Below are 24,738 nucleotides of genomic sequence, written 5' to 3' on the forward strand. Positions count from 1 at the left end.
GTATTTACAAAACCTTTTAGGTGTAAAAACCATAAGGAACCAACATTTCTGGTTCTTATTAATTAGAACCAATCAACTGGTTCCATTTTAGAACTAATAGGCCATTAGAAAGATGCTAGTTCTTCTGGATGGAGCAAAAAGAAGATCTGCATCAAGGACTGTGGAAGTTGGCAAAATCAGATGAACTGCTGAGAGTCAAGGGGAAGAGAAGCCAATCAGGAACCATCAGGTGTGTAACAGGTGTCTACCCCACTCATATCCCCTGGGCACTCACTAGTCCAACACATGCCACCAACAGGAGTCCTGCTAGCATCTACTTGCAGTGCTGTGGATTAATGCCCCTGGGAGCGGCTTTCAACTAATGGCAAATAAGAATTAGAGGATGCATACGCAGCTTCCTTGCTGACCAGAGAAATGACACAACCAAATATTGGAGAGTTACCCCTGGAGTGGGATAATGGTTTCCATGCCATCTTTTAGAGGTCCCCAGCAGAAATAAGCATAGTTGCCCACGATGGTAATCTGTTTATGAATGCACTCAGTATAGGCTTCCTTCTCTTGTCTCACATCCCAACTTCCCTACTAGTGCATCCTGGAATCACACCAGTTACACTCAACTACTTTCTTTAGAGTCTGCGTCTAGGGGAACCCAGCTTAAATCGAAATGCTTAACCTTTCCTTCCTCCTTCGTATATTGGAAGGATACAACAAACTCCCAGTAGTAACTACAGCTTACTACAGTTGTTAGTGCTTTTGAGTCGGTTCTCACTCCTAGAGATCCTGTGTACAGCAGAATGAAACCCTGACCAGTCTTTTTGTGCCATCCTCTCACCTGCTGCTGTATCAGACAATGCTCCACTGCTATTCATAGGGTTTTCATGGTCCATTTTTTGGGAAGTGGGTGGCCAGGTCCTTCTTCCTAGTCTGTTTTAGTCTAGAAGCTCTGCTAAAAACTGTCCAGCATGAGTGACCCTGCTTGGTATTTGAAATAGTGGCATAGCTTTCAGTACTACAGCAACACACAGACATCACAGTATGACGGTTGACAGGTGATTTGGTTCCCTGACTGGGAAATGAACCCAGGCCTTGGTGGTGAGGGTACCGAATCTTAACCACTAGAACTTGCTATACTAGTAATTCTTAAATGGGGATTGGGAGGGGCTGGGTGGTGGGCATTTGTTTAAAATGTGTTCTCGATTCTGATATGACTCTAGGGTGGTTGAAAATCATTGCTTTAGATGTGAAATGGAGACGTCATCTAGGATGTCAATACCTTAGTAAAGTTACTGCAGCCTATTGGCTTTACAGGGCTACAAATTCCAGTTTTGTCAAATCATGTGCAAAAGGGTCTGATATATACCCAGACTCTCAAAAGACGTGTTTAAACCAACATACACACCAACCTGTAGTGCTCATTGTAAACCAGTAAGTTTCAAATACCTGGTTTTGTAATTTCTCTGGTCATTCATCTCTCCTGCTGGCACATATATGTGGGGAGTCAAATTATCAGAAGTATTTTTTGGAGCACAAACCTAAGGGAGGAAAATGAGTTGGGTCTTAATGGTTAGTGGCATTGAGCTATGGCTGCATCTGCTACACAGACCAGCTGTTCAAGTCCTGAAGTCGGAATACCTCTCCCTTGAACTGCCAGATTGTTCTTTAGGCTTTCTTTTCTCAACTTCGAGTCTGATTGTGCTTTTCTGCTTGTGCTCTGGGATACAGAATTTCTTACACAGTTTAGCTCTTGAATTCTGGGCCTTTTTCACCATTCCTCACTGCTCCTCCCCCTTCCCCATACTCCAGCTTTTGAAATTTTCTGGGCTTTAACTTCTATAACTTCAGTAGTGCCAGAAGCATTTCCTTTCTGTTTCTTTCCCTGTAGCAGTGGATTCTGCCCTTGGTGTCCAGTTTTCCTCTGTTCCCTCTTCCTTTGAAGTAGGTGCAGTTGAATTTTAAAAGTTTCAGCTGCTGCTTGAGTTGTTCAGATCCTCTCTTGCTTTTGGTCTAATACTGTTTGCTGGATCATATGCCTACCTGCCTATATCAATAAGGTATATTTAGTTGCATGCAACAGGAAACCTAACCTAAAGGACTTTAAACGATAAGGGGATTTATATCTTGTATTTGTAATAAGAGGTCCTGAGGCGGGGTGGCTTCAGGGTTCTTTGTATTTTTCTGCTTTGCCATCTTTAGCTTGTTGTAAAGGCTGTGTCCTAAAGGTGGAGTGTCTTCCTTGGGCTTCAGATGGTATAACCTTTTCTGGGAATGTGGCCTGGAAGGGGAGGGTTAATATCCAAACAAAAGTCAGGGAGTTTAGGACCTGCTAAAAACTTCCATTGTACAGACAATCCTGGTCACCTTCAGGAGCAAAAGTATTCCACCCAGAAACTGTCTCCTTGTCATTAATCTGGACTTAACCTTTTGAGTTCATTCTTGTCTCATCTTCCTTATAACTTTCCTTCTGGTTTTTAATTTGCTTCCTGAGCATATTTTCTTACAACAAATGCCAACTATGCTTCTCTATCAATAATACTCATGACAAATAAAAATGGCAAGCAATAGGATATATTGGAGAATAGGAGGAAGCCATTTGGTATAAACCTAATTCGGCCTGACCTTGTCTTTCCAAAAGGGCCTGACCCTGGCTCTTGAGCATGCATTGTATATCTGCTTTAGATATTCCCTATGGCAAGAACAAAGGCCCTTCAGATAAAGGTGCAACTTCCCTCCCCCTCCCAACGTTGGAGTTTCTTTAAGGATTAAGCATCTTTCCTTAGGCTAGAAACTGATTGCTGTGCTCATCTGTGACCACCCAGCTCAAGACAATAGACTTGCCTCCTGCTACAGACCCACTACCTGCTGTGTCCAACAAGCGCTGTGCTGAGAGGGCAATCTTGTGACTATTGTGGGAGGGACATTTCAATCATATGTGAAACGTCCTGCTTGGGGGTATATAACCATTCTGTACACCTCACTTCTTTGGTGCCCTTTCTTCCTTTGGGAAGAAAGGCCCCGGGCCATGGTTCTCAGATTTCAGCTCAGAATAAACTCACCCAAATTTTCATTTATAGGCTGGTTATGAATTATTTTCGTCGACACTCATTACCTTGAAACTCACTCTGCATGACTTCCTGGTGTTTTCCTCAGGTTCTGCAGCTTCCACTATAGTTGTGCCTGTCAACAAGGATGGCTTCCCCAGTTGTTCTTTCTTTCGATTTTCTACTGGTAGCTTTTGATGCGGGGGTCGGTGAGCCGAGGAGTCGAAAGAAGGATTTCTTGGACTCTCAAGATCTGGCAGTAGTTCTCTTATTTAGAGAATAGTGTGGAATAGCATGGGGACAGGACCCATGGGCAGTCAGGCTGCTGCATGGGGACAGGGCCCACGGGCAGGAGGAGGTGCTGCTATTGCTGCTTCTGCTGCAAACATGAGTGGAGAGTAAGGCTAAATTTAAGGCATAGGTATGTGAGCCATCTCTTTACAAGACAAAGGAAAGAACGTAAAAAAGTTAAAATGGTTATCAGTGCAGGTGGGGTCTGGCCATTGGGTGGTCCCACAACTTTTAGATAAGAATCAAATCGGATTAAGTAAAGGTCAGAAGCCACTACCCTAAATCAGTTACATGAGATTGCCAGACAGTAACCAATTTAAGTTCTTGCCTTTGGCATTGATTAAGAGTTTCTAGAGACAAGGTCATCTCCCTTCTTCCTGGCACACAGAGGGAGGCATCCCCACAGATGGGGGTTTCCCCCACAAATGTAAATGCCTCCCAACAAAGGACAAGCAAACTCTGCTCCTCGGAGCCTGCTTCTCATCTGCAGTTTTAAAAGTAACCAGCCTAAAATCCTCATCAGCTTTCAATTTTGATAGTTTGTTGGCTCTGGGATCTTTCTGGGGAATGTATCAGATTGTTTTCTGGGCTCATTACTCCCCACCCTTTGCTGCCTCAGACATGAGGTCATACATTTGTGTCCAAATATTTGGAGAGCTCCTCTGGGCCCTGTTGAGAAGTTTGCTGATGACTCTTACCTAGTGGTTTGTGTATTTGATTGCCAGCTGCCGTCCGCACTTAAAACTGTTGTACAGATTTAAGTAAATCAAATTATTTTCTAACATTTTTAAGGTGGGCTGTGGAAAATTTTTACAGATAGATTCTTAAAGTTGTTAAAATAGTTAAATAAGGAGCCTGTTAGACTGGAGTGGCTCTAGTGCCTTTGGTAGCTTATGTAAACCAAAACCTAAGCCAGAGTGAATGCACTCGAATCTAAGAAAATGAAACTGAAGAAGAGGAAATTTGGATACACAAAGAGGCACCCTGGAGGCATGCATACAGAAGAAGGACTGTGTAAGGACACAGGGAGAAGCTGGTCATCAGCTTAGCAAAGAGAAAGGCCTCAGAGGAAACCAACGCTGCAGACAACTTTGATCTTGGATTTCCAGTCTCCAGAAGTGTCAGAAAATAAATTGCTTTTGCTGAAGCTACCTAGTCTGTGTATGGTGTCAATACTGTCAAATAAATAAGTCAGATTCTTTTTTTGTAGATTTGTGCCACTAATATGGGTATATGTTGTATGCACGTATGCGTGTGAGTTTTAATTCCTTAGGTGATTCATGAAAGGATAGCACATATTAGGAAAAATATTTTCTTCTGAGTGTAATTTGATAATTATAAATAAATATTGATGTTAGAATATTCTGGCACTTGTGCTTTAGTGTATAAACACCTAGAGAAACTCTTGCACATAGTGCATCCAGACACCAGTAAGAATGTCCCCGTCACAACTGTTTGTGTTAGTGCAAAACTGGTATCTTTGTAGAACTAGATGTCTGTGTACTGACCTTGTTTTGACACCTTTACATGGAAAGTAAAAAAAGCAAATATGACAAAACAATGCAAATTGATAAAATGAACAAAGAAGTGGTATTTTTCAAAGATATTTTTATTATACCAAGGTAAACCCACATACACCTTTATACACCAAAATCTATTTTTAGACGTTAGCATTTCAAAAGAAAAGAGAAGACTGAGAATGAGAATGATTATCCCAGGTTTTAGATTAGCAGAATTTATAATAAAATGAGGATTTTGTGGATATATGTGTATATGTGTAGATATATATGAAAAACCTAAGATAGTGGAAATATTAACATCATTAGACTATATTCGGTGATTGTATGATGTTGCTACGATAATTTCCTGTGATTTTTTTTTGTGTTTTAAATAGTTAAAGTAAAAATACATTTATAAATGAAGATTACTTAGTATTATGGACTTATCCTAATCATCCCCTTAATGATGGATACTTGAGGTAGTTTCTAGTGTCCAATTCAAACCCTCAGAGCTTCGGGAAAAAGCTCACTTTTATGAACTCACGTCATCAGGATATAGAGCATCCCTTCATTTTCTACATGAAAAACTAATTTCAATTTTGCCTTCCTGTGTTGCCAGAAGGGAAAGAAGTGCCAATGTGTCCCTCAGAGACATATTCTCACCTGGGTGAGGTAAAGTTCGTGGATATTCCAGACTGTTGAGGACATGATGATTACAGGGAGGAGGTCATATTTGTCCGTAAAATACTTTTTTTCACAAAGTTTCAGCAGATGTCTCCACTGCCTAGTACCTGGAGTGCTTCCAGAGGCTGCATGGAGCTTGGACACAAACCTTTACTCAGTGAAATGTGTACAGAAGATAACCACTGCCCACAAGATAGGGTAAAAAAACTTGCATTTGGGTTCCCAAGTGATTTCTCCTTCCCACTGCATTAGTTTTGTCCCAAACAGGGTGACTTCATTGTTCATCATCCTTTCAATTGCACCGATTCTGCATCAAGAGAAAGGAGGCCTGGACCAGGTTCTAAGAATGCCATCTTCTTCCTCCTGAAGCTCAGGTCCTGGTGAGCTTTACAGCATGTGCAGAAGAGTCTGAGAATCTTCCTCACTGAGACACGGTTGAGGTCCTGGAGGGTCTTCTTCCTGTGGATCAGGATTCAAAAAAGTTTGTACCTTTTACTGAAAGTCTGGATGGTGGGAGTTGGCCTACAGGCTTGAGGTTTCTACGTATTGCTGGTGCAGTTGGCTGAGGGAATGAGATGGTTCTCCAGCTGACTGTGTACTGCTCCCACAAGTCTGTCTCAGTCTGTTCCTTTTTGAGGATCCCATTCTGCAAGCAGAGCCTGGTAGCCCTCATCCCACCATTGCATAATGTAAGATATGTCCACCTGACCCAGATCCTGTGGTGGCTGTTTTTTGTGCTCAGAATGAGGCTGAGAATTGTCCTTCAACTGTAGTACTCCTGTGTCCGTCTGTTCTTTGTGATCCTGGCATTTTTCTTGGTATTGGGGCCAGAAAGGATTCTGAGTATCCAAGAGGTCTCCTCCCAAAGTCAGGGGTACTGGGACATAATTTGTAAGTGTCAAAGTAGAGGAAGCATTCTCTCCTCCCTGCACAGCCTGTGTAGGCTGTGTTCTCATGATATTTTGTCCTTGGATCACATCAGGGACAAAAGACACATGTGATGGAAGAAGAGCAAGTAGAAATGTTTTGTTCCCGCTGAAAGAATTGGAGGAAGGAAAATGATAAGACCTGCTTGGGAGAGTGGACAGGTCAATTTGGTGCTGCTGAACTGTCAGATCTGGTCTCTCATTTGGGCCATCTGCCAAGGGATTCATGGGCTCACTTCTGCTCTGCCCAGGGTACAGAGATCTTCGGTTCTGATACCACATCTACTTGAGGAAAAGGAAGATATGGACATGAAGCATAAGCAATTCTGGCTCTGTTTCTCATACTGTGTAAAGCAAAGGGGCTATTAATATAGGCCCTAATCTCAGAATATATATGTGAAATTAATTACCCTTGTTCCTGTGTTCAGTGTGTGTGTGTGTGTATGTTTGTATATATGTGTATGTATGTATACAGATACATACATTGAGGTCATAACACACTCAGCAATCCACTACATGTGAATTGAAACTGGCTGAAAGGGCATATGCTCTAGAATCCACCCTCTAATTTCAACAATGGATCAGCGAACAAGGTCTCTTGACCAGGTTGACATTTTTTTCCTCTTTGTCAATGTGTGCACAGGCATGCATACCTTATATACACTTGTGTAAATCTCTTCAAGGGTTAATAAGCACAAATAAGTGTTTTTGAGGGCTACTGTGCTGATAAACCTATGAACATGCTTCCTAGTCATGAGCATTGAACATATGCTAAATCACTATGCCCATAACTTAGGTAGAAGAAGGTACTCAATGAGGACGATTTTGTTCCTCAACTGGATGACTTCTACTATGTCTATAGATTTTTGGGGGGTGTTGTGAATGGGAGGAAGGGAAGTGGACAGGGTATCTAGTTGGTAGGGGCCAGGAATGCTGAAAAATATCCTACCAAGCACAGGACAGCCCCTTAAAGAATTATCTGGCCCAAACAGTGCCAAGCTATAGAAAACCTGACAGAGTGTTCTCAAAATAGGTATTAACTTTAACATTTTCTCACAGCTTTGCTGCTGGTGATTCTAGATGGATGCACCACTGACAGTTTGGTTTGAAAATTCTTTTTGCAGGAATGTGACTTGCAATGCCCGTTGTTTTACTATCCCATTTCTTTGCCCTCGATGACTGTGATAATCCAAGTTAGGTCAAGGTTTTCCAGCAACCCCTCAGGAGGTAATATCATTTAACAGGTAGGGATTTTTGTTGCTACAGACGTAGAACTTACTTTAATTCTTGATTCCCGAATGCCTGTTTGTTTAGCCAGTTTTTTCCTGGCTACAATGTCAGGGAATCGGTTCCTCTCAAAGGCTCCAACTAGGATGTCTGATTGAGATCTTGTGAGGGATGTCTGGTCTCGTCTGGCTTCTTTTGGTAAGTAGTCTAAGGGAGAAGACAGGGACAAAAGGGGCTTGTTAGGACAGCTTTCACATTCAAAATGGAAACTCAAACTTGTGAAGATAATGCTGACCTTTCGCTCCCTCTGAAACCCCCTGAGATGATAGAAGAGGATGTCACTCTGCCTCGAGCAGCAGGACGAAAAAAAGGTCAAAGACCTTGCTTGCTAAGAACCTACCTGTCCCAGCCAACTGTGGGACCGTGCTTATATTTCTGACACTACATTGCCCAGAACAAGCTGTAACTGGCTCCCGAGCTAAGGATTCTTTGTGGAAAATTTGGGCACAACATGGAGAATTGTTCCCATCTCAATGGGACCCACTGAAGAACTGCATTTGGACTTGTAGGTTCTTACCCTGAATCCGCGGCTGAGTCTGGTCCTGTCCCTGGGTTTGATCTTCTCCTAAGGAGCATCCGGATCCCAATTGTCTCTGTTTTGCTCTGTGGTTTTTAAACCAAATCTAAGTGGGAAAAGAAAATGTGAAAGTCATGTAACCTGATTTGTGTCATCCTAAGTGTCAGTGCAATTGAACAAAATTGATTTGATCAACTGCCCCTGGGATAATATCCCTAAGAGAAAGGCGATGTATTATCCTAGGAATGGTGTTACTATTAGTGTATAATTCAGGACAGCACAGCACACAATCTGCTCTTAACTCAAATTAGCCTTTCTTTTGTGGTCATCATCAGGGTATCCAAAGTAAATTTCCCTGATTTAAGAGACACTGTTAGTTCTCTCAAAAGAAATAACCAATCAATCAATCTCTCTGTCTCTCTTAGTCTTCAATGTCTGAATTCTCTTCTTGGCCCCCATCATCTCTTCGTAAGAAAGAACATTTCAGAATACACAATGCATATGGAATTGATCTTAGAAAAGAATTTCTTTATGCAGGGCAGTAGAATTAGGCACAGTCAAAAGCTGGACTAACACTCGTCCACATTTCCTCTTACTTATTTTGCCCCATAGTCAGCAATAGATAAGGAGACTTAGGGATCCCGTCCATCTCACTGTAAAACTGTTGTCACTAACGCAACCAATTGTTCTCTTTGCTTGTTACCTCGTTATTGGAGTCAGAATTGCAAGGTACTTTCTAATTCTGAGTCTTTTATTTTGATAATTTGATGACTCATGATCAAATTTAGGATGTTAATGATAATATCCGATGAACAACTCGTATCCCAGGCATTGTGCTAAAAGGTTATAACTGTTCTCTAAAGTAATCAGGCAAAATATTTTCCAATAAGTCTTCAGTGCAAGTTGAAACTGGAAACTAATGATTAAGTTAGCGAACACTATGGCAGAGCCATATATAATTGTTTACAGCTATCTCCTTACTAACTGAAGAAGTCCAGTTTAGTTTCATTTTTATATCAGTAGTTATATTCAAAATAATACATTATGGGATCTTACTTCATACACTTCTGTATATGAATCACATTTCAGATATTAATTAAAAACTAGCCTGAAAATTGGAAATTTATATGAATTCTTGCCCCACAGTTCCCTTGTAATTACACATTAATCAATCACCATTCTGCAGTCTGTACTCCAATATATAATGACCATATCATTATCATAGTGATCCAATTTCCTGTATTCTTTAAATCTCAAATTGTGGGGCCGTCTCCGTGGCCGAGTGGTTAAGTTCGCGCGCTCCGCTGCGGCGGCCCAGGGTTCGGATCCTGGGCGTGGACATGGCACTGCTCATCAGGCCACGTTGAGGCGGCGTCCCACATCCCACAACTAGAAGAACCTGCAGCTAAGATGTACAACTATGTACAGGCGGGATTTGGGGAGATAAGGCAGAAAAAAAAAAAAAAAGATTGGCAACAGTTGTTAGCCCAGGTGGCAATCTTTAAAAAATAAATAAATAATCTCAAATTGTGATTTAGTTATCTCCTGTTGAGAGAGCCCGAATCAGTATATTCTCCTTCCTCCATAAGTGAATACGTCCAACCGATTTCTCCACTACTGATAAAAGATATAAACAGAGTTCTTGTTTTCAATATAGTATAACAGGAAAAACCTTCTGAACAACATACCTAACAGGAGAATTGCCTCAAGGTGCTGAGCCCAGCTTTTCTCTTTACCTTGACCCTGACAAATAATGAAATAGAAATCTAATGCTTACCTGAATTTTAGACTCTGCAATGCCAATTTCCTTGGCCAGTTTTTCCCTGGTAGCTTTGTCAGGGTAAGGGCTGTGTTGAAACAATTTTTGGAGGATGTCTTTTTGACTCTGGCTGTAAACAACCCTGCCTTGCCAGGTTTCTTTTTGTATTATCCCTGATGAAGAGAAAATAGGGAAAGAAATGTGAAAGATATATTTATGGGTTAAAAATGTATGAGCATATGTCTTATGTTTATTCCAGGTTGAAAGCCTGTAGGTCCAATGATTATTCTTTATTTTTACTTAAAGGATGCAGCTAAAGTCATGCTGAATATATAGGTTGAATGTATAGAATAGGAAAAATGACAGCCTATGATCTGAGTTACCAAAGGAAGAAGTTGCAGAAAATCTATAAAATTATATGCAAAGAAAATAGTAAGCAATAGGAACTAGGAAAATTAGTGAAAATAAATGAAATAAGTAAAACATAAAAAAATTAAAAAGCTAAATAAAAATATAGAAAACATTTTGTGATAAAAATACATTTTAATAAAATTAAATATAAAATATTAGGTATTCCATATATATTTTTCTCCATTTAAAGAGTCAACTTTAAAACTTGACAACCCACTTTTGGGACTCAGGGCTGTCATATTAAATTTGAAATTTCAGTCTCCAACTTCAAAGCACCCATCAATCCTCTGATAAAAGTTATCGCTGCAAAACAACCCCTGCTCCAGCTATCTATCCCTCTAATTGTGATTGCGGTTCTAACTTTTGTAAACTTTGGAAAATAAACAAAGCATGTGGCATCATGAAAGAAGAGAGCAAAAAGCAGATGGGAACTGACCACTCACAGAGTTGTTCAAATCCATCTTGGGAAGATGTACCTGGATTCCACAGAGACCAGTGGACAACTGAGCAACTCCCCAAGACACAGGGCTTATCAACGCCCAGGGTGAGCCACCCATTCCTTAAATACTCTTCTATTTAATCCCTTCATTAAATATTTAACACTTTTAGGAAGAAACTTAAAGTAATCAGATTAAGAGGAAGTACAGACTCTACCAGGTAATTTTACATGTATCATATTATCTTTCCAAAGATGACTTAGAATCTGTGCTCTCTAGTTTACTTATACACATGTATATATAAACGTTTTGTTCTCTATAATGTTTTAGTACTCTTCTTAATTATTTTGGCTTCACAATATTATTTATAATATTGTATGGATATCCTCACTTCACTTTGTATTTTTCCTGTTTTCCTCAGCTCCTCCTGAAACACATTTCTTTCCATCATTGATAACAGGGTTTATGCATCATCCTGACTAGTTTGTGCTCCACAGTTATTTAAAAAAACACTAGGTGTTGCTGTGAAGGTATTTTGTAGATTGATTAAATTATGCAATCAATTGGATTTAAGTAAAGGAGTTTATCCTCAATAAGCTGGGTGGGGCTGATGCAATCAGCAGAAAGTCTTTTTTTTTTTAATTGAAGTATAATTGACATACAATATGCTATTAGTTTCAGGTGTACATCATAGTAATTCAGTGTTTATATACATTACACTATAAGTCTAGTTACCATCTGTCACCATACAAAGTTATTACAATATTGTTGATTATATTCCCTACGCTGTACATTACATCCCCATGACTTATTAATTTTATAACTGGAAGTTCAAAAAGTCTTAAGTGAAAAGCTGCAGTATTCCTGAAGGAAAAGAAATCACACCTGTGGATGGCAGCTTCCTTTCCTAGCAGAGACTTTCAGTCTGCCCTTCCAAAGGCCCTAGAAATCTCATTCTTGCCTATCCGGGCCCCACAACTGTATCTTTATGTGTGTGTGTATATATATATATGCATACACGTATATATATATATTTTTTCACTAGTTCCCTATGTGACTTGAATTCAGAACACTACTGATTCTGTTTCTCTGGCTGAACACTAAATGATACAGATGTTGGTACTGGAGGTGGTTCTATAAGAACAGACTCTTATAGATATATGTTTGTATGTATACATATATTTATAAATAAATATTTGGGTCACCCAACCAGACAAAGAACCAAAACCAAGTGAAGTGTTTGCTGGGGTCAAAGGAAATAAGAACTGGTAGTGAAAGAAAATAGTTACTAATACCAGCTACTACCATGTGAAATGGTAGTAGTAAAATGAAGACATAATAGTTATGAGAATTTTGTTATGAATCTTTTTGTATATGTATTAACAAAATGTTTTGTTTTTTTCCCACTGTTATCCCCTAATGATCCAACATGAGATGTATTAATAATAGTTAACCTTAAATCACGGTATTTAAGGGATGTCAAAAGAGAAGGACGCGCATTACTCAAGGATGTTGCATCCTCTTTTGGGGAAATGGTTGGCATGTTTCTATTGTAGGCAGGATAGTTGTACCATATTAAGCAAGAATATCACTTTGTTATTTTCTTTATTTGGAAATTGTGTATGGTTTCAGGAGACATGTGTGGTTTATCTGTTGAAAAGGGATGGACAGAGATGATCAGTTTTACGTGTCACTGTGGCGAAGCTACAGACCCTAGTTATTCAAACACTCATCTAGGTGTTTCTGTGAAGGTGTTTTGTAGATGTGATTAAAGTCCATAATTACTTGACTTTAACTAAAGGACATTATCCTATATAACCTGGGTGGGCCTGAGTCAATCAATTGAGAGGCCAAAGGGAGAGAGTGGAAGCTTCCCTGAGAAGAAATCACCTGTTGACAGATGCTTCAGCTCATGCCCAAGAGTTCCAGTTTACCCGGTGGATTTTGAACTTGCCAATCAGTCTCAACAGTCACATAATCCAGCTCCTTGCAATGAATCTACTGATTTTGTTGCTCTGGTTGAACTCTCCCTGATACAATCATCAAATTCTTTATTTTGAAATGATGACATTAACAGGAAAAAAAGTATATATGTGGATTTGTCATGGGGATAGGTCAAAGGTGGGTGGGAAAATTTATGGAATCCTAGAAAGATGGCAACTCATGTTATGCCACTATAAATTTTTTTTTGGTTAATCTATGTCAGCTGTGAAAAACTGGAAGACAGGAAAATGTGACGAACCGTCTTGTACGTTGACCTAAGGATAACAGAATATCTCTGTCGTGACCCATGTACTCTTGACCACTGCTGCCTGGGAACATCTAGAAAGAAATGAGCTCAGAAAGAAATGTGTTCCTTAACTGCAAGAAGGAAAGAGGATGGAAAGAATGCGTGAACAGCAAGGTAAGGTGTACGGGTAGAGTTTACATTTCTTTAAGTGAGGCAATAAAAATTTGGAGACACATTTTCTAACAAAAAATTATACATAGTTAAAAAAAGCAAAAATCAAACCTGGATTGTGGCTGAAAACCTTTGGTTTAAAGCAATGATTACATTAAAACTTCTACCAATAAATCATTTCCCTGTTGTTTAAGAAGGCATTCCTGTAAACTACCAAAGAAAAAAAATGCTGTGTGCTTTTACCACAGATGACTGATAAGCTCAAAATATTTTAGTTAGGATGAGAGACAGAAAAATTAGGCATAATGAATTGGGGATGGGCTAATTGCACCTAAAAATAGATGTGATCAGATAGGTTACTTGGTCTTTATTTGTGTGTGTTTTCCTTTGTCAACATATGTGTGTGCTATTACCGGAAAATTCACATGCTTTAACTAAAAGAAACTTTGGATAAAAACAATATTTTGTGTACTGCACCTCCTCGGATCATACCCAGAGGGTAAAACCCAGCAGAGCTCTAGTCTCTAATGTCCCTATTAATGAGGCCAAGCAGGATAAGGGACATCTGGTTTGGGGACTTCATCCAGGAAGCAGAATTTGACCTAATTAGGGGGAAAAGCATCTTCAGTTAAGGAGAGCTCTCCCTCCAAACATCTCACTAGCTGGATCTTGCTATTGCTATGTTCTGATGGGTGCTGTATTCCTCCTCTTCTTCCATATCAGGAGAGAATGTTTATTATATGAATGCAGTCCCTGTTCCAACGGCTCATGGCGTGGGCTTTTGTTCTTTGACATCTTGATGAAGGAGAGTTATAATATCTGGACATTCTAGTTGGTTTGAGTGTGAGTGGAGGCTTTGAGCTTGGAAAATCTTTCATATTGTGCCTAGTGGAGAAGGGTAGGATTATTTCATGTACTTTAGGGATGGAAGCTAATAATTTTGACCAAATAGATGGACCACTATATATATATATATATAAAACATATATATATTTATTTTTTAATTTTTTTATTGAGTTAATGATAGGTTACAATCTTGTGAAATTTTAGTTGTACATTAATGTTTGTCAGTCGTGTTGTAGGTCCACCACTTCACCCTTTGTGCCCACCCCCCACCCCACGTTTCCCCTGGTATCCACTAAACTGTTCTTCGTCCATAATTTTAAATTCCTCATATGAGTGGAGTCATACACAGATTATCCTTCTCTCGCTGGCTTATTTCACTTAACATAATTCCCTCAAGGTCCATCCATGTTATTGCAAATGGAATGATTTTGTTCTGTTTTGCAGCTGAGAAGTATTCCATTGTATATATGTACCACATCTTCTTTATCCATTCGTCTGTTGCTGGGCACTTAGGTTGCTTCCATGTCTTGGCTATTGTAAATAATGCTGCAATGAACACTGGGGTGCATAGGACTTTTGGGATTGCTGACTTAAAGCTCTTTGGATAAATACCCAGTAGTGGGATGGCTGGATCGTATGGTAGTTCTATTTTTAATTTTTTGAGGAATCTCCATACTGTTTTCCATAGTGGATGCACCAGTTTGCATTCCCACCAGCAGTGTATGAGGGTTCCTTTTATCCACAACCTCTCCAACATTTGTTACTATTAGTTTTAGATATTTTTGTCATTCTAATGGGTATAAGGTGATATCTTAGTGTAGTTTTGATTTGCATTTCCCTGATGATCAGTGATGATGAGCATCTTTTCATGTGCCTATTGACCATCTGTATATCTTCTTTGGAGAAATGTCTGCTCATGTCTCCAGCCCATTTTTTGATTGGGTTGTTTGATGTTTTGTTGTTGAGTTGTGAGAGTTCTTTATGTATTATGGATATTAAGCCTTTGTCAGATATATGACTTGCAAATATTTTTTCCCAGTTAGTGGATTGTTTTTTTGTTTCAATCTTGTTTTCATTTGCCTTGAAGAAGCTCTTTAGTCTGATGAAGTCCCATTTGTTTATTCTTTCTATTGTTTCCCTTCTCTGAGAAGGCATGGTGTCTGAAAAGATCCTTTTAATACTGATGTCAAAGAGTGTACTGCCTACATTTTCTTCCAGAAGCCTTATGGTTTCAGGTCTCACCTTTAGGTCTTTGATCCATTTTGAGTTTATTTTGGTGAATGGTGAAAAAGAATGGTCAATTTTCATTCTTTTACATATGGCTTTCCAGTTTTCCCAGCACCATTTGTTGAAAAGACTTTCTTTTCTCCATTGTATGCCCTCAGCTCCTTTGTCAAAGATAAGCTGTCCATAGATGTGTGGTTTTATTTCTTGGCTTTCAATTCTGTTCCATTGATCTGTGCACCTGTTTTTGTACCAGTATCATGCTGTTTTGATTACTGTAGCTTTGTAGTATGTTTTGAAGTCAGGGATTGTGATGCCTCCCGTTTTGTTCTTTTTTCTCAGGATTGCTTTAGAAATTCGGGGTCTTTTGTTGCCCCATATGAATTTTAGGATTCTTTGTTCTAATTCTGTAAAGAATGTCATTGGGATTCTGATTGGGATGGCGTTGAATCTGTAGATTGCTTTAGGTAGAACGGACATTTTAACTATGTTTATTCTTCCAATCCATGTACATGGAATGTCTTTCCATCTCCTTATGTCATCATCCAAGTCTCTCAGAAAGGCCTTGTAATTTTCATTATATAGGTCCTTCACTTCCTTAGTTAAATTTACCCCAAGGTATTTTATTCTTTTTGTTGCGATTGTGAATTTATTGTGTTCTTGAGTTCTTTTTCTGTTAGTTCATTATTGGAGTATAGAAATGCTGCTGATTTATGCAAATTGATTTTATACCCTGCAACTTTGCGGTAGTTGTTGATTACTTCTAACAGTTTTCCAATGGATTCTTTGGGGTTTTCTATATATATAAGATCATGTCATCTGCAAGCAGCGAGAGTTTCACTTCTTCCCTCCCTATTTGGATTCCTTTTATTCCTTTTTCTTGCCTGATTGCTCTGGCCAGGACCTCCAGTACTATGTTAAATAAGAGTGGTGATAGAGGGCATCCTTGTCTCGTTCCTGTTTTCCGGGGGGTGGCGTTCAGTTTTTGTCCATTGAGTATGATGTTGGCTATGGGTTTGTCATATATGGCCTTTATTATGTTGAGGTAGTTTCCTTCTATGCCCATTTTTTTCAGAGTTTTTATCATAAATGGCTGTTGGATCTTGTCAAATGCCTTCTCTGCATCTATTGAGATGATCGTGTGGTTTTTATTCCTCAGTTTGTTGATGTGGTGTATCATGTTGATTGATTTGCGGATGTTGAACCATCCCTGTGTCCCTGGTATGAATCCCACCTGATCATGATGTATGATCCTTTTGATGAATTGCTGAATTCTGGTTGCCAAAATTTTGTTTAGAATTTTTGCATCTATGTTCATCAGTGATATTGACCTGTAGTTCTCTTTTTTCGTGGTGTCCTTGTCTGGTTTTGGTATCAGCGTGATGTTGGCCTCATAGAATGTGTTAGGAAGTGTTCCATCTTCCCTAATTTTTTGGAATAGCTTGAAAAGGATAGGTATTAAATCCTCTCTGAAAGTTTGGTAGAATTCCCCAGGAAAGCCATCTGGTCCTGGGGTTTTATTCTTTGGGATGTTTTTGATTGCTGTTTCAATCTCTTTCCTTGTGATTGGTCTGTTCAAATTATCTGCCTCTTCTTGAGTGAGCTTTGGGAGATTGTAGGAGTCCAAGAATTTATCCATTTCCTCTAGGTTATCCATTCTGTTGGCATATAGTTTTTTGTAGTATTCTCTTATAATCCCTTGTATTTCTGCAGAGTCTGTTGTTATTTCTCCTCGCTCATTTCTGATTTTGTTTATTTGAGCTTTCTCCCTTTTTTTCTTTGTAAGTCTGGCTAGAGGTTTGTCAATTTTATTTATCTTCTCAAAAAACCAGCTCTTTGTTTCATTGATCCTTTCTACTGCCTTTTTCATTTCAATAGTATTTATTTCTGCTCTGATTTTTATTATTTTTATCCTTCTGCTGACTTTGGGCTTTATTTGTTCTTTTTTCTCTAGTTCAGTTAGGTGTAGTTTAAGATTGCTTATTTGGGATTTTTCTTGTTTGTTAAGATGTGCCTGTATTGTGATGAATTTTCCTCTTAATACAGCTTTTGCTGTATCCCATATGAGTTGGTATGGCATGCTATCATTTTCATTTGTTTCCAGGTATTTTTTGATTTCTTCTTTAATTTCTTCAATGATCCATTGCTTGTTCAGTAGTGTGTTGTTTAGTCTCCACATCTTTGTGCCTTTCTCAGCTGTTTTCTTGTAATTAATTTCTAGCCTTATAGCACTATGATCGGAGAAGATGCTTGTTATTATTTCAATTTTTTTAAATTTGTAGAGGCTTGCCTTGTTTCCCAACATATGGTCTATCCTTGAGAATGTTCCATGTGCACTTGAGAAGAATGTGTATTCAGCTCTTTTAGGGTGAAGTGATCTATATATGTCTATTAAGTCCAATTGTTTTAGTTTTTCATTTAGCTCCACTATTTCCTTGTTGATTTTCTGTCTGGATGATCTGTCCATTGATGTGAGTGGGGTGTTGAGGTCCCCTACTATTATTGTGTTGTTTTTAGCATCTTCCTTTAGGTCTGCTAATAGTTGCTTTATGAATCTTGGTGCTCCTGTGTTGGGTGCATAGATATTTATAAGTGATATTTCTTCTTGATGAAGTGTCCCTTTGATCGTTATATACTGTCCCTCTGTGTCTCTCTTTACCTGTCTTATTTTGAAATCCACTTGGTCTGATATAAGAATTGCAACACCTGCCTTTTTTTCCTTGCTATTAGCTTGAAGTATTGTCCTCCACCCCTTCACCCTGAGTCTGTGTTTGTTCTTGGGGCTGAGGTGTGTTTCCTGGAGGCAACAAATTGTTGGATCTTGTTCTTTAATCCATTTTGCCACTCTGTGACTTTTTATTGGAGAGTTCAATCCGTTTACATTGAGAGTGATTATTGATGCATGTGGACTTAATGCTGTCAATCTGTCGCTCATTATCTTGTTGTCCTGCGTTTCTTTTCCTGTGTGCTTTAGACTACCCATTTAATACTGCAATTTCTTATGCTTGGTTTCTTAGATTTTTCCTTATTTATGATTTGTGACTCTGTTCTGTACTTTATTTTAGTGTCTACCTTGAAGTTTGTATTTAGAATCTCGTGTATAATATAGTCTATTCTCTGGTGGTCTCTTACTTACTTGACCAATACTGATTTAGACCCTTTGCTCTTCCCCTCCTAAATAATTATTTTCATTTCCTATTCCAACTTGTGTTATGAATTTGTAGTTAGAGTGATAAGATCGTCCTTGCTTTGGTAGTTTCCTTACCTTTACCCTAATGCTATAGTTGAATATTTGCTATCCTGTTCTGGTTCTATCCATTGGTCTCCCTAGTCTGTGGATTGTGACCCCTTTCTCCCTTTTTTCTTTGTTCAGGTATGAGAGCCTTCTTGAGGATTTCTTGTAGTGGAGGGCTTTTAGTTACAAATTCCCTTAACTTTTGTTTGTCTGGAAAAGATTTAATTTCTCCCTCATATCTGAAGGAAATTCTTGCTGGATAGAGTATTCTTGGCTAAAGATTTTTATCTTTTAAAGCTTTGAATATGTCACTCCATTCTCTCCTAGCTTGTAAGGTTTCTGTAGAGAAATCCGCTGACAGTCTGATAGGGGCTCCTTTATAGGTTATTCTCTTCTTTTTTCTTACTTCCCTGAGTATTCTTTCCTTATCTTTCCTTTTTGCCAATTTTACTACTATGTGCCTTGCAGTAGGTCTTTTTACATTGACAAATCTAGGAGATCTGAAACCTTCCTCTACACACATTTCTCCGTCAATCCCTAGATTTGGGAAGTTCTCTTCAATAATTTCGTTAAGCACACTTTCTGCTCCATTTTCCTTTTCCACATTCTCGGGAATTCCTATGATCCTTATGTTCTTACTCCTCATTGAATCCACTGTCTCTTGGAGATTTTCCTCATTTTTTTAAATTCTTAGTTCTCTTTCTTCCTGTGTCTGGAGCCATTCAGCCTGTCTATCTTCAATTATGTTAATTTGCTCTTCTATGGTGTCTACACGGGCATTCAGGGAATCCGTATTCTGTTTTATCTGGTCTATTGTGTTTCTCATCTCTAGTAATTTTGTTTGATTTTTCTTTATGATTTCAATCTCTTTTGTGAAATGACTCCAGAACTCGGCTTGTTTCTCTATCTTTCTCTCTACCTCATTGAGTTTTTTGATTATAGCTGCTCTGAACTCATTATCACTTAGTTTACCTAATTCCAAGTCCTCAGGACTTAATTCTATGTTTTTATTGTTTTCCTTCTGGTCTGGGGCTTTTATAAATTGCTGGATGGTAGAGGAGCGGTTTTTTCGCATGGTGGTAGAATTCGGTTGCAGTTACAGCCTGTCGCCACTAGATGGGGGTCGAGAGCCACGTGTTACGAGCTCTCCGCCTTTGGGCAAGATGGCTGCGCCCACTGGCTTTGCCGGGAGGGAGGGGTGCTATTCTCGTGTGCCAGTCTGGATTCAGATCAGTTCTGTTCTCTGGTCTCCCGAGGCCCTGGGTTTATGGTGTCCCCGCGGACGGAAGCTTTCCCCTGGTCAGCGGGTTTCCACTGAACCAGCGGCAAGAGTCCTGGATGATCCCCCGGTCGTGCGGGCCCTCCCCCACTCCTTCCTGACCCTCGCCACAGCGATCACAGACTCTAGGGGAGGGAGCGATGTTCTCTCCTACCGTTCCAGCGCCTCCGAGGCCGTAAGTAGGGTTTATGATCTCCGCCTTCTTGGTATTGTAGGTCTCTAACGTGTTGGCATTAGATTTAGTCTCTGAAATTCAGTTTTTCCAATCCTTTGTTGTATTTTGGAGGGAAGAGAATCCCAGGTCAGCTCACCCTGCCATTTTGCCCCGCCCCTTCTCCTATATTTATTTTTTGAGGAAATTTTTTGAGGAATCTCCATACCGTTTTCCATAGTGGCTGTACAAACTTACATTCCCACCAGCAGTGTATGAGGGTTCCCTTTTCTCCACATCATCTCCAACACTGGTTATTTCTTGTCTTTTTAGTAATAACCATTGTGATGGGCATGAGGTGATATCTCATTGTGGTTTTGATTTGCAGTTCCCTAATAATTAGTGATGTTGAACATCTTTTCATGTGCCTCTTTGCCATCTGTATATCTTCTTTGGAAAAATGTTCAGATCGTCTATCCATTTTTTAATTGGGTGGTTTGTTTCTTTGTTGTTGAATTGTATGAATTTTTTATGTATTTTCCATATTAACCCCTTATTAGATATGTGATTTGCAGATATTTTCTCCCAGTTGTTAGGTTGTCTTTTTGTTTTGTTGCTAGTTTCCTTTGCTGTGCAGAAGCCTGTTAGTTTGCTGTAGTCCCATTTGTTTATTTTTTCTTTTGTTTCCCTTGCCTGAGGAGACATGATATTCAAAAAGATACTGCTGGGGCTGGCCCCGTGGCCGAGTGGTTAAGTTCGCGCACTCTGCTGCAGACGGCCCAGTGTTTCCTTGGTTCGAATCCTGGGCGCGGATATGGCACTGCTCATCAGACCACGCTGAGGCAGCGTCCCACATGCCACAACTAGAATATACAACTATGTACTGGGGGGCTTTGGGGAGAAAAAGGAAACAAATAAAATCTTAAAAAAACCCAAAAGAAACAAAAAGATACTGCTAAGGCCTATGTTGAACAGCATACTGCCTATATTTTCTTCTAGGAGTTTTATGGTTTCAGGTCTTACATTTGAGCCTCTAATCCATGTTGAGTTAATTTTTGTGTATGGTGAAAGATAATGGTCTACTTTCATTCTTTAGCATGTGGCTGTACAGTTTTCCCAACACCATTTATTTATTATTATTATTAATTTTTCTGCTTTATCTCCCCAAATCCCCTCTGGACATAGTTCTATATCTTAGTTGCAGGTCCTTCTAGTTGTGGCATGTGGGACGCCACCTCAACATGGCCTGACAAGCAGTGCCATGTCCGCACCCAGGATCTGAACTGGTGAAACCCTGGGCTGCCACAGTGGAGTGTGCGAACTTAACCACTCGGCCACAGGGCCGGTCCCCCAACACCGTTTATTGAAGAGATTTTTCCTTTCTTCATTGTATGTTCTTGGCTCCTTTGTCAAGAATTAGCTGTCCATAGTTGGATGGGTTTATTTCTGGGCTCTTGATTCTGTCCCATTTATCTTTGTGTATGTTTTGTGACAGTACTGATGCTGAACCTCTTAATCTCAAGTTTGTGTGCCCGATGTGCAGTGAGCCAATCACTGAGACAACAGTGCTTGGAGATGGAGAGAGGTTTATTTGAATTGGCCAAAATGAGAAGTCAGGAGGATAGGTTCTCTCAAACCTACCTTTATAAGAGAAGAAAGCAGTGGGTTTTATAAAGCTAAAGGGCTCAGCAGGAGGAGTTTCAGAGAAACAGAGGGATAATCTGTGTTTCTTTTACTCCAGATAAGGCCCTGGGCAATCTGACTTCTGGACATCAATGGCAGATGGAGGCTGGTTATCTGGTGATTGTAACTTCCTTGAAGGCATTCTTTTTCTTCTGCAAAACAAGCTCATAAATCTTTGTGACCCTTGAGTCACCCTCAGGTTAAACAAGAAAACAGCAAATTAACAAGATTAACTTCTTTTCGTCTATGTCTGGATGGGAACAAGATTGAAAGGTCATCCTGTTCTTATTGAATATTTACAGTTAGTCTCAGGTACCCAGCTTCAGTACCATGCTGTTTTGATTACTATAGCTTTGTAGGATGTTTTCAAATCTGGGTGTGTGAAACCTTCAGCTTTTGTTCTTTTTTCTCAGGATTGCTTTGGCTATTTGGGGACTTTTGTTGTTCCATATAAATTTTAGGATTCTTTGTTCTATTTCTATGAAAAATGTTGTTGGGACTTTGATAGAGATTTCATTGAATCTGTAGATTGCTTTAGAAAGTATGGCCATTTTAACTATATTAATTCTTTGAATCCAAGAGCACAGAATATCTTTCCATTTCTATATGTCGTCTTCAATTTCTTTCAACAATGTTTTACAGTTTTTGGTGTATAGATCTTTCACTTCTTTGGTTAAATTTATTCCTAGATATTTTATTCTTTTTGTTGCCATTATAAATGAGATTGTATTCTTGATTTCCCATTCTGCTTTTCATTGTTAGTGTATAGAAGTGCAGCTGGTTTTGTATGTTGATTTTGTACTCTGCAATTTTACTCTCTTTATCATTTCTAATAGTACTTTGTGGATTCTTTAGGGTTTTCTATATAAAAAATCATGTCATCTGCAAATTGTGGCAGTTTCACTTCTTCCTTTCCAATTTGGATTCTTTTTATTTCTTTTTCCTGCCCTATTGCTCTGGCTAGGACTTAAAATACTATGTTAAATAAAAGTGGCAAGAGTGGTCATCCTTGTCTTATTCCTTCTTACAGGGATAGCTTTCAGTTTTTCACCACTGAGTATGATGTTGGCTGTGGGTTTGTGGTCTTTATTATGTCGAGGTACTTTCCTTTTGACCCATTTTATTCAGACTTTTTGTCATAAATGCTTACTCTGCATCTATTGAGATGATCATGTGATTTTTATTCCTCATTTTGTCAATGTGGTGTACCACATTGATTGATTTATGGTTGTTGAACCATCCTTGCATCCCTGGAATAAATCCCACTTGATCATGATTTATGATCCTTTTAATGTATTGTTGTATTTGATTTGCTAATATTTTGTTGAGGATTTTTGCATCTATGTTCATCCATGATATTGGCCTGTAATTTTATGTTTTTGTGTTGTCCTTGTCTGGTTTTGGTATCAGGGTAATGTTGGCCTCATAGAATGAGTTAGGAAGCATCCCCTCCTCTTTAATGTTTTGGAAGAGTTTGAGAAGGATAGGTATTAACTCTTCTTTGAATGTTTGGTAGAATTCACTGGGAAAGCCATTTGGTTGTGGACTTTATTTTTTTGGGAGGTGTTTTTTTAGGGGAAGATTCTACCTAAGCTAACATTTCTTGCTGATCTTCCTCCTTTTTTCTTCCTCTCCTCACCCTGCAAAGCCCTGGTACACAGTTGTGTATAGTTATAAATTTTTCTGGTTCTTCTACTTGAGCCACCACCACACCATGGCTACTGACAGACAAGTGGTGTGGTTCTGCACCCAGGAACTGAACCTGGGCCGCTGAAGCAGAGTGCGCTGAAATTTAACCACTACACCATCAGGGCTGGCTCAGGAGGTTTTTGATTACTGTTTCCATCTCCTTACTAGTGATTAGATTATTCAGGATCTCTGTTTCTTCTTGATTCAGTTTTGGAAAGTTGTCTGATTCTAAGAATTTATCAATCTATGTATATCAATCAAAATATATGTCACAATATATTTTAGAGGGACCGACTGTTTCATGCCTATCCTTGTGGTACCACCCCAGTCAGGACGTGTCTTCCAAAGGGATTATGCTCTCCAAATTCCTGATTTCAGTCTTTGCCTTGTGATTTCTTTCAGCCAGTGAAATATGACTGGATTTAATGAAGCACTGAGTGCCATCTCTGAGCAGAATCCTCCATCTTTTTGGGCCAATGTTCTTTTCTTACTATAATGAGCATTCTCTGTCTTACATAATGATGATCCCATTAACCTGAATCTCAGAAGGATGAGTGAGAAATAGACTTTTGTTGAGGTCACCCATTAGTGTTGGGAGGTTATTTATTACCATGACATAATTGAGACTAACGTGATGGAAATACAAATTTGCTTTTTGTATCTGAAAGTCTGTGACCAGACTTAAGTCTTTATTTTTAAACAGTGATCTGAACATTCTCAGTGTAGGGACACTAGCCTGCGTGCCCTGTCGTAATCGTGGGCCCTTCCGCCCCCTCTTGGCAGGACACCAACCACCTGGCGTTTGTAACAACCCACTGCCTGACCAGCCTGGATCTGTTTATCTCAAAGAATAGCATGTCTTTTTTTTTTTTTTTTGAGGAAGATTAGCCCAGAGCTAACTACTGCCAATCCTCCACTTTTTGCCAAGGAAGACTTGCCCTGAGCTGACATCCATGCCCATCTTCCTCCACTTTATATGTGGGACGCCTACCACAGCATGGCTTTTGCCGAGCGGTGCCCTGTCCACACCCGGGATCTGAAACGGTGAACCCTTGGCCACCAAGAAGCGGAATGCGTGAACTTAACTGCTGCACCACTGGACCGGCTCCAAGAATAGCATGTCATGAAGGAACATAGAGCCCTTCCATGTGAACTACTGGTCTTTGGAAGGCTGGTCATGCAAAGATAGTCCCTCTTGGGAAGCAAGTAGCCTTTGTTCCCCTGCCTGCTTAAGCAACCCCCTCTCTGCTTGCAGTAGCTATTAACTCCGTCCAGCCAGCTGCCCTAGACACCCACTGTGCATAAGTCCCAATAAACGCATATGTCTTGTATGCTGTCTCTGGGTCTTTTCTTCGATCTCGCCGAACCTATCCCAAACTGC

At 39.5% G+C, this 24,738-nt stretch overlaps 1 protein-coding gene and 1 long non-coding RNA gene across 2 annotated transcripts; one reads left to right on the forward strand and one right to left on the reverse strand.

Annotated features, from left to right (window-relative positions):
- The first annotated feature begins 90 nt into the window (after positions 1 to 90).
- Positions 91 to 24,688, forward strand: LOC139082490 (uncharacterized). The gene is made up of 3 exons (XR_011538544.1): positions 91 to 229; positions 13,056 to 13,253; positions 24,241 to 24,688. It is a non-coding gene; the product is annotated as an uncharacterized lncRNA (long non-coding RNA).
- DUXB (double homeobox B) lies at positions 4,921 to 10,168 on the reverse strand. The gene is made up of 4 exons (XM_070613907.1): positions 10,020 to 10,168; positions 8,243 to 8,348; positions 7,718 to 7,872; positions 4,921 to 6,720 (listed from the first exon to the last, which is right to left on the reverse strand). Exon 4 carries the CDS (start codon positions 6,718 to 6,720, stop codon positions 6,130 to 6,132), a length of 591 nt encoding a protein of 196 aa, XP_070470008.1. The 5' UTR covers positions 7,718 to 7,872; positions 8,243 to 8,348; positions 10,020 to 10,168; the 3' UTR covers positions 4,921 to 6,129.
- Positions 24,689 to 24,738: the final 50 nt, after the last annotated feature.

The sequence above is a fragment of the Equus przewalskii genome, chromosome 3, assembly GCF_037783145.1.
Source record: "Equus przewalskii isolate Varuska chromosome 3, EquPr2, whole genome shotgun sequence".
NCBI lineage: Eukaryota > Metazoa > Chordata > Mammalia > Perissodactyla > Equidae > Equus > Equus przewalskii.

Excerpts from the sequence above, each read along its gene's own strand:
- DUXB (XM_070613907.1), bottom strand. The coding sequence starts at position 6,720 with ATGTGGTATCAGAACCGAAGATCTCTGTACCCTGGGCAGAGCAGAAGT.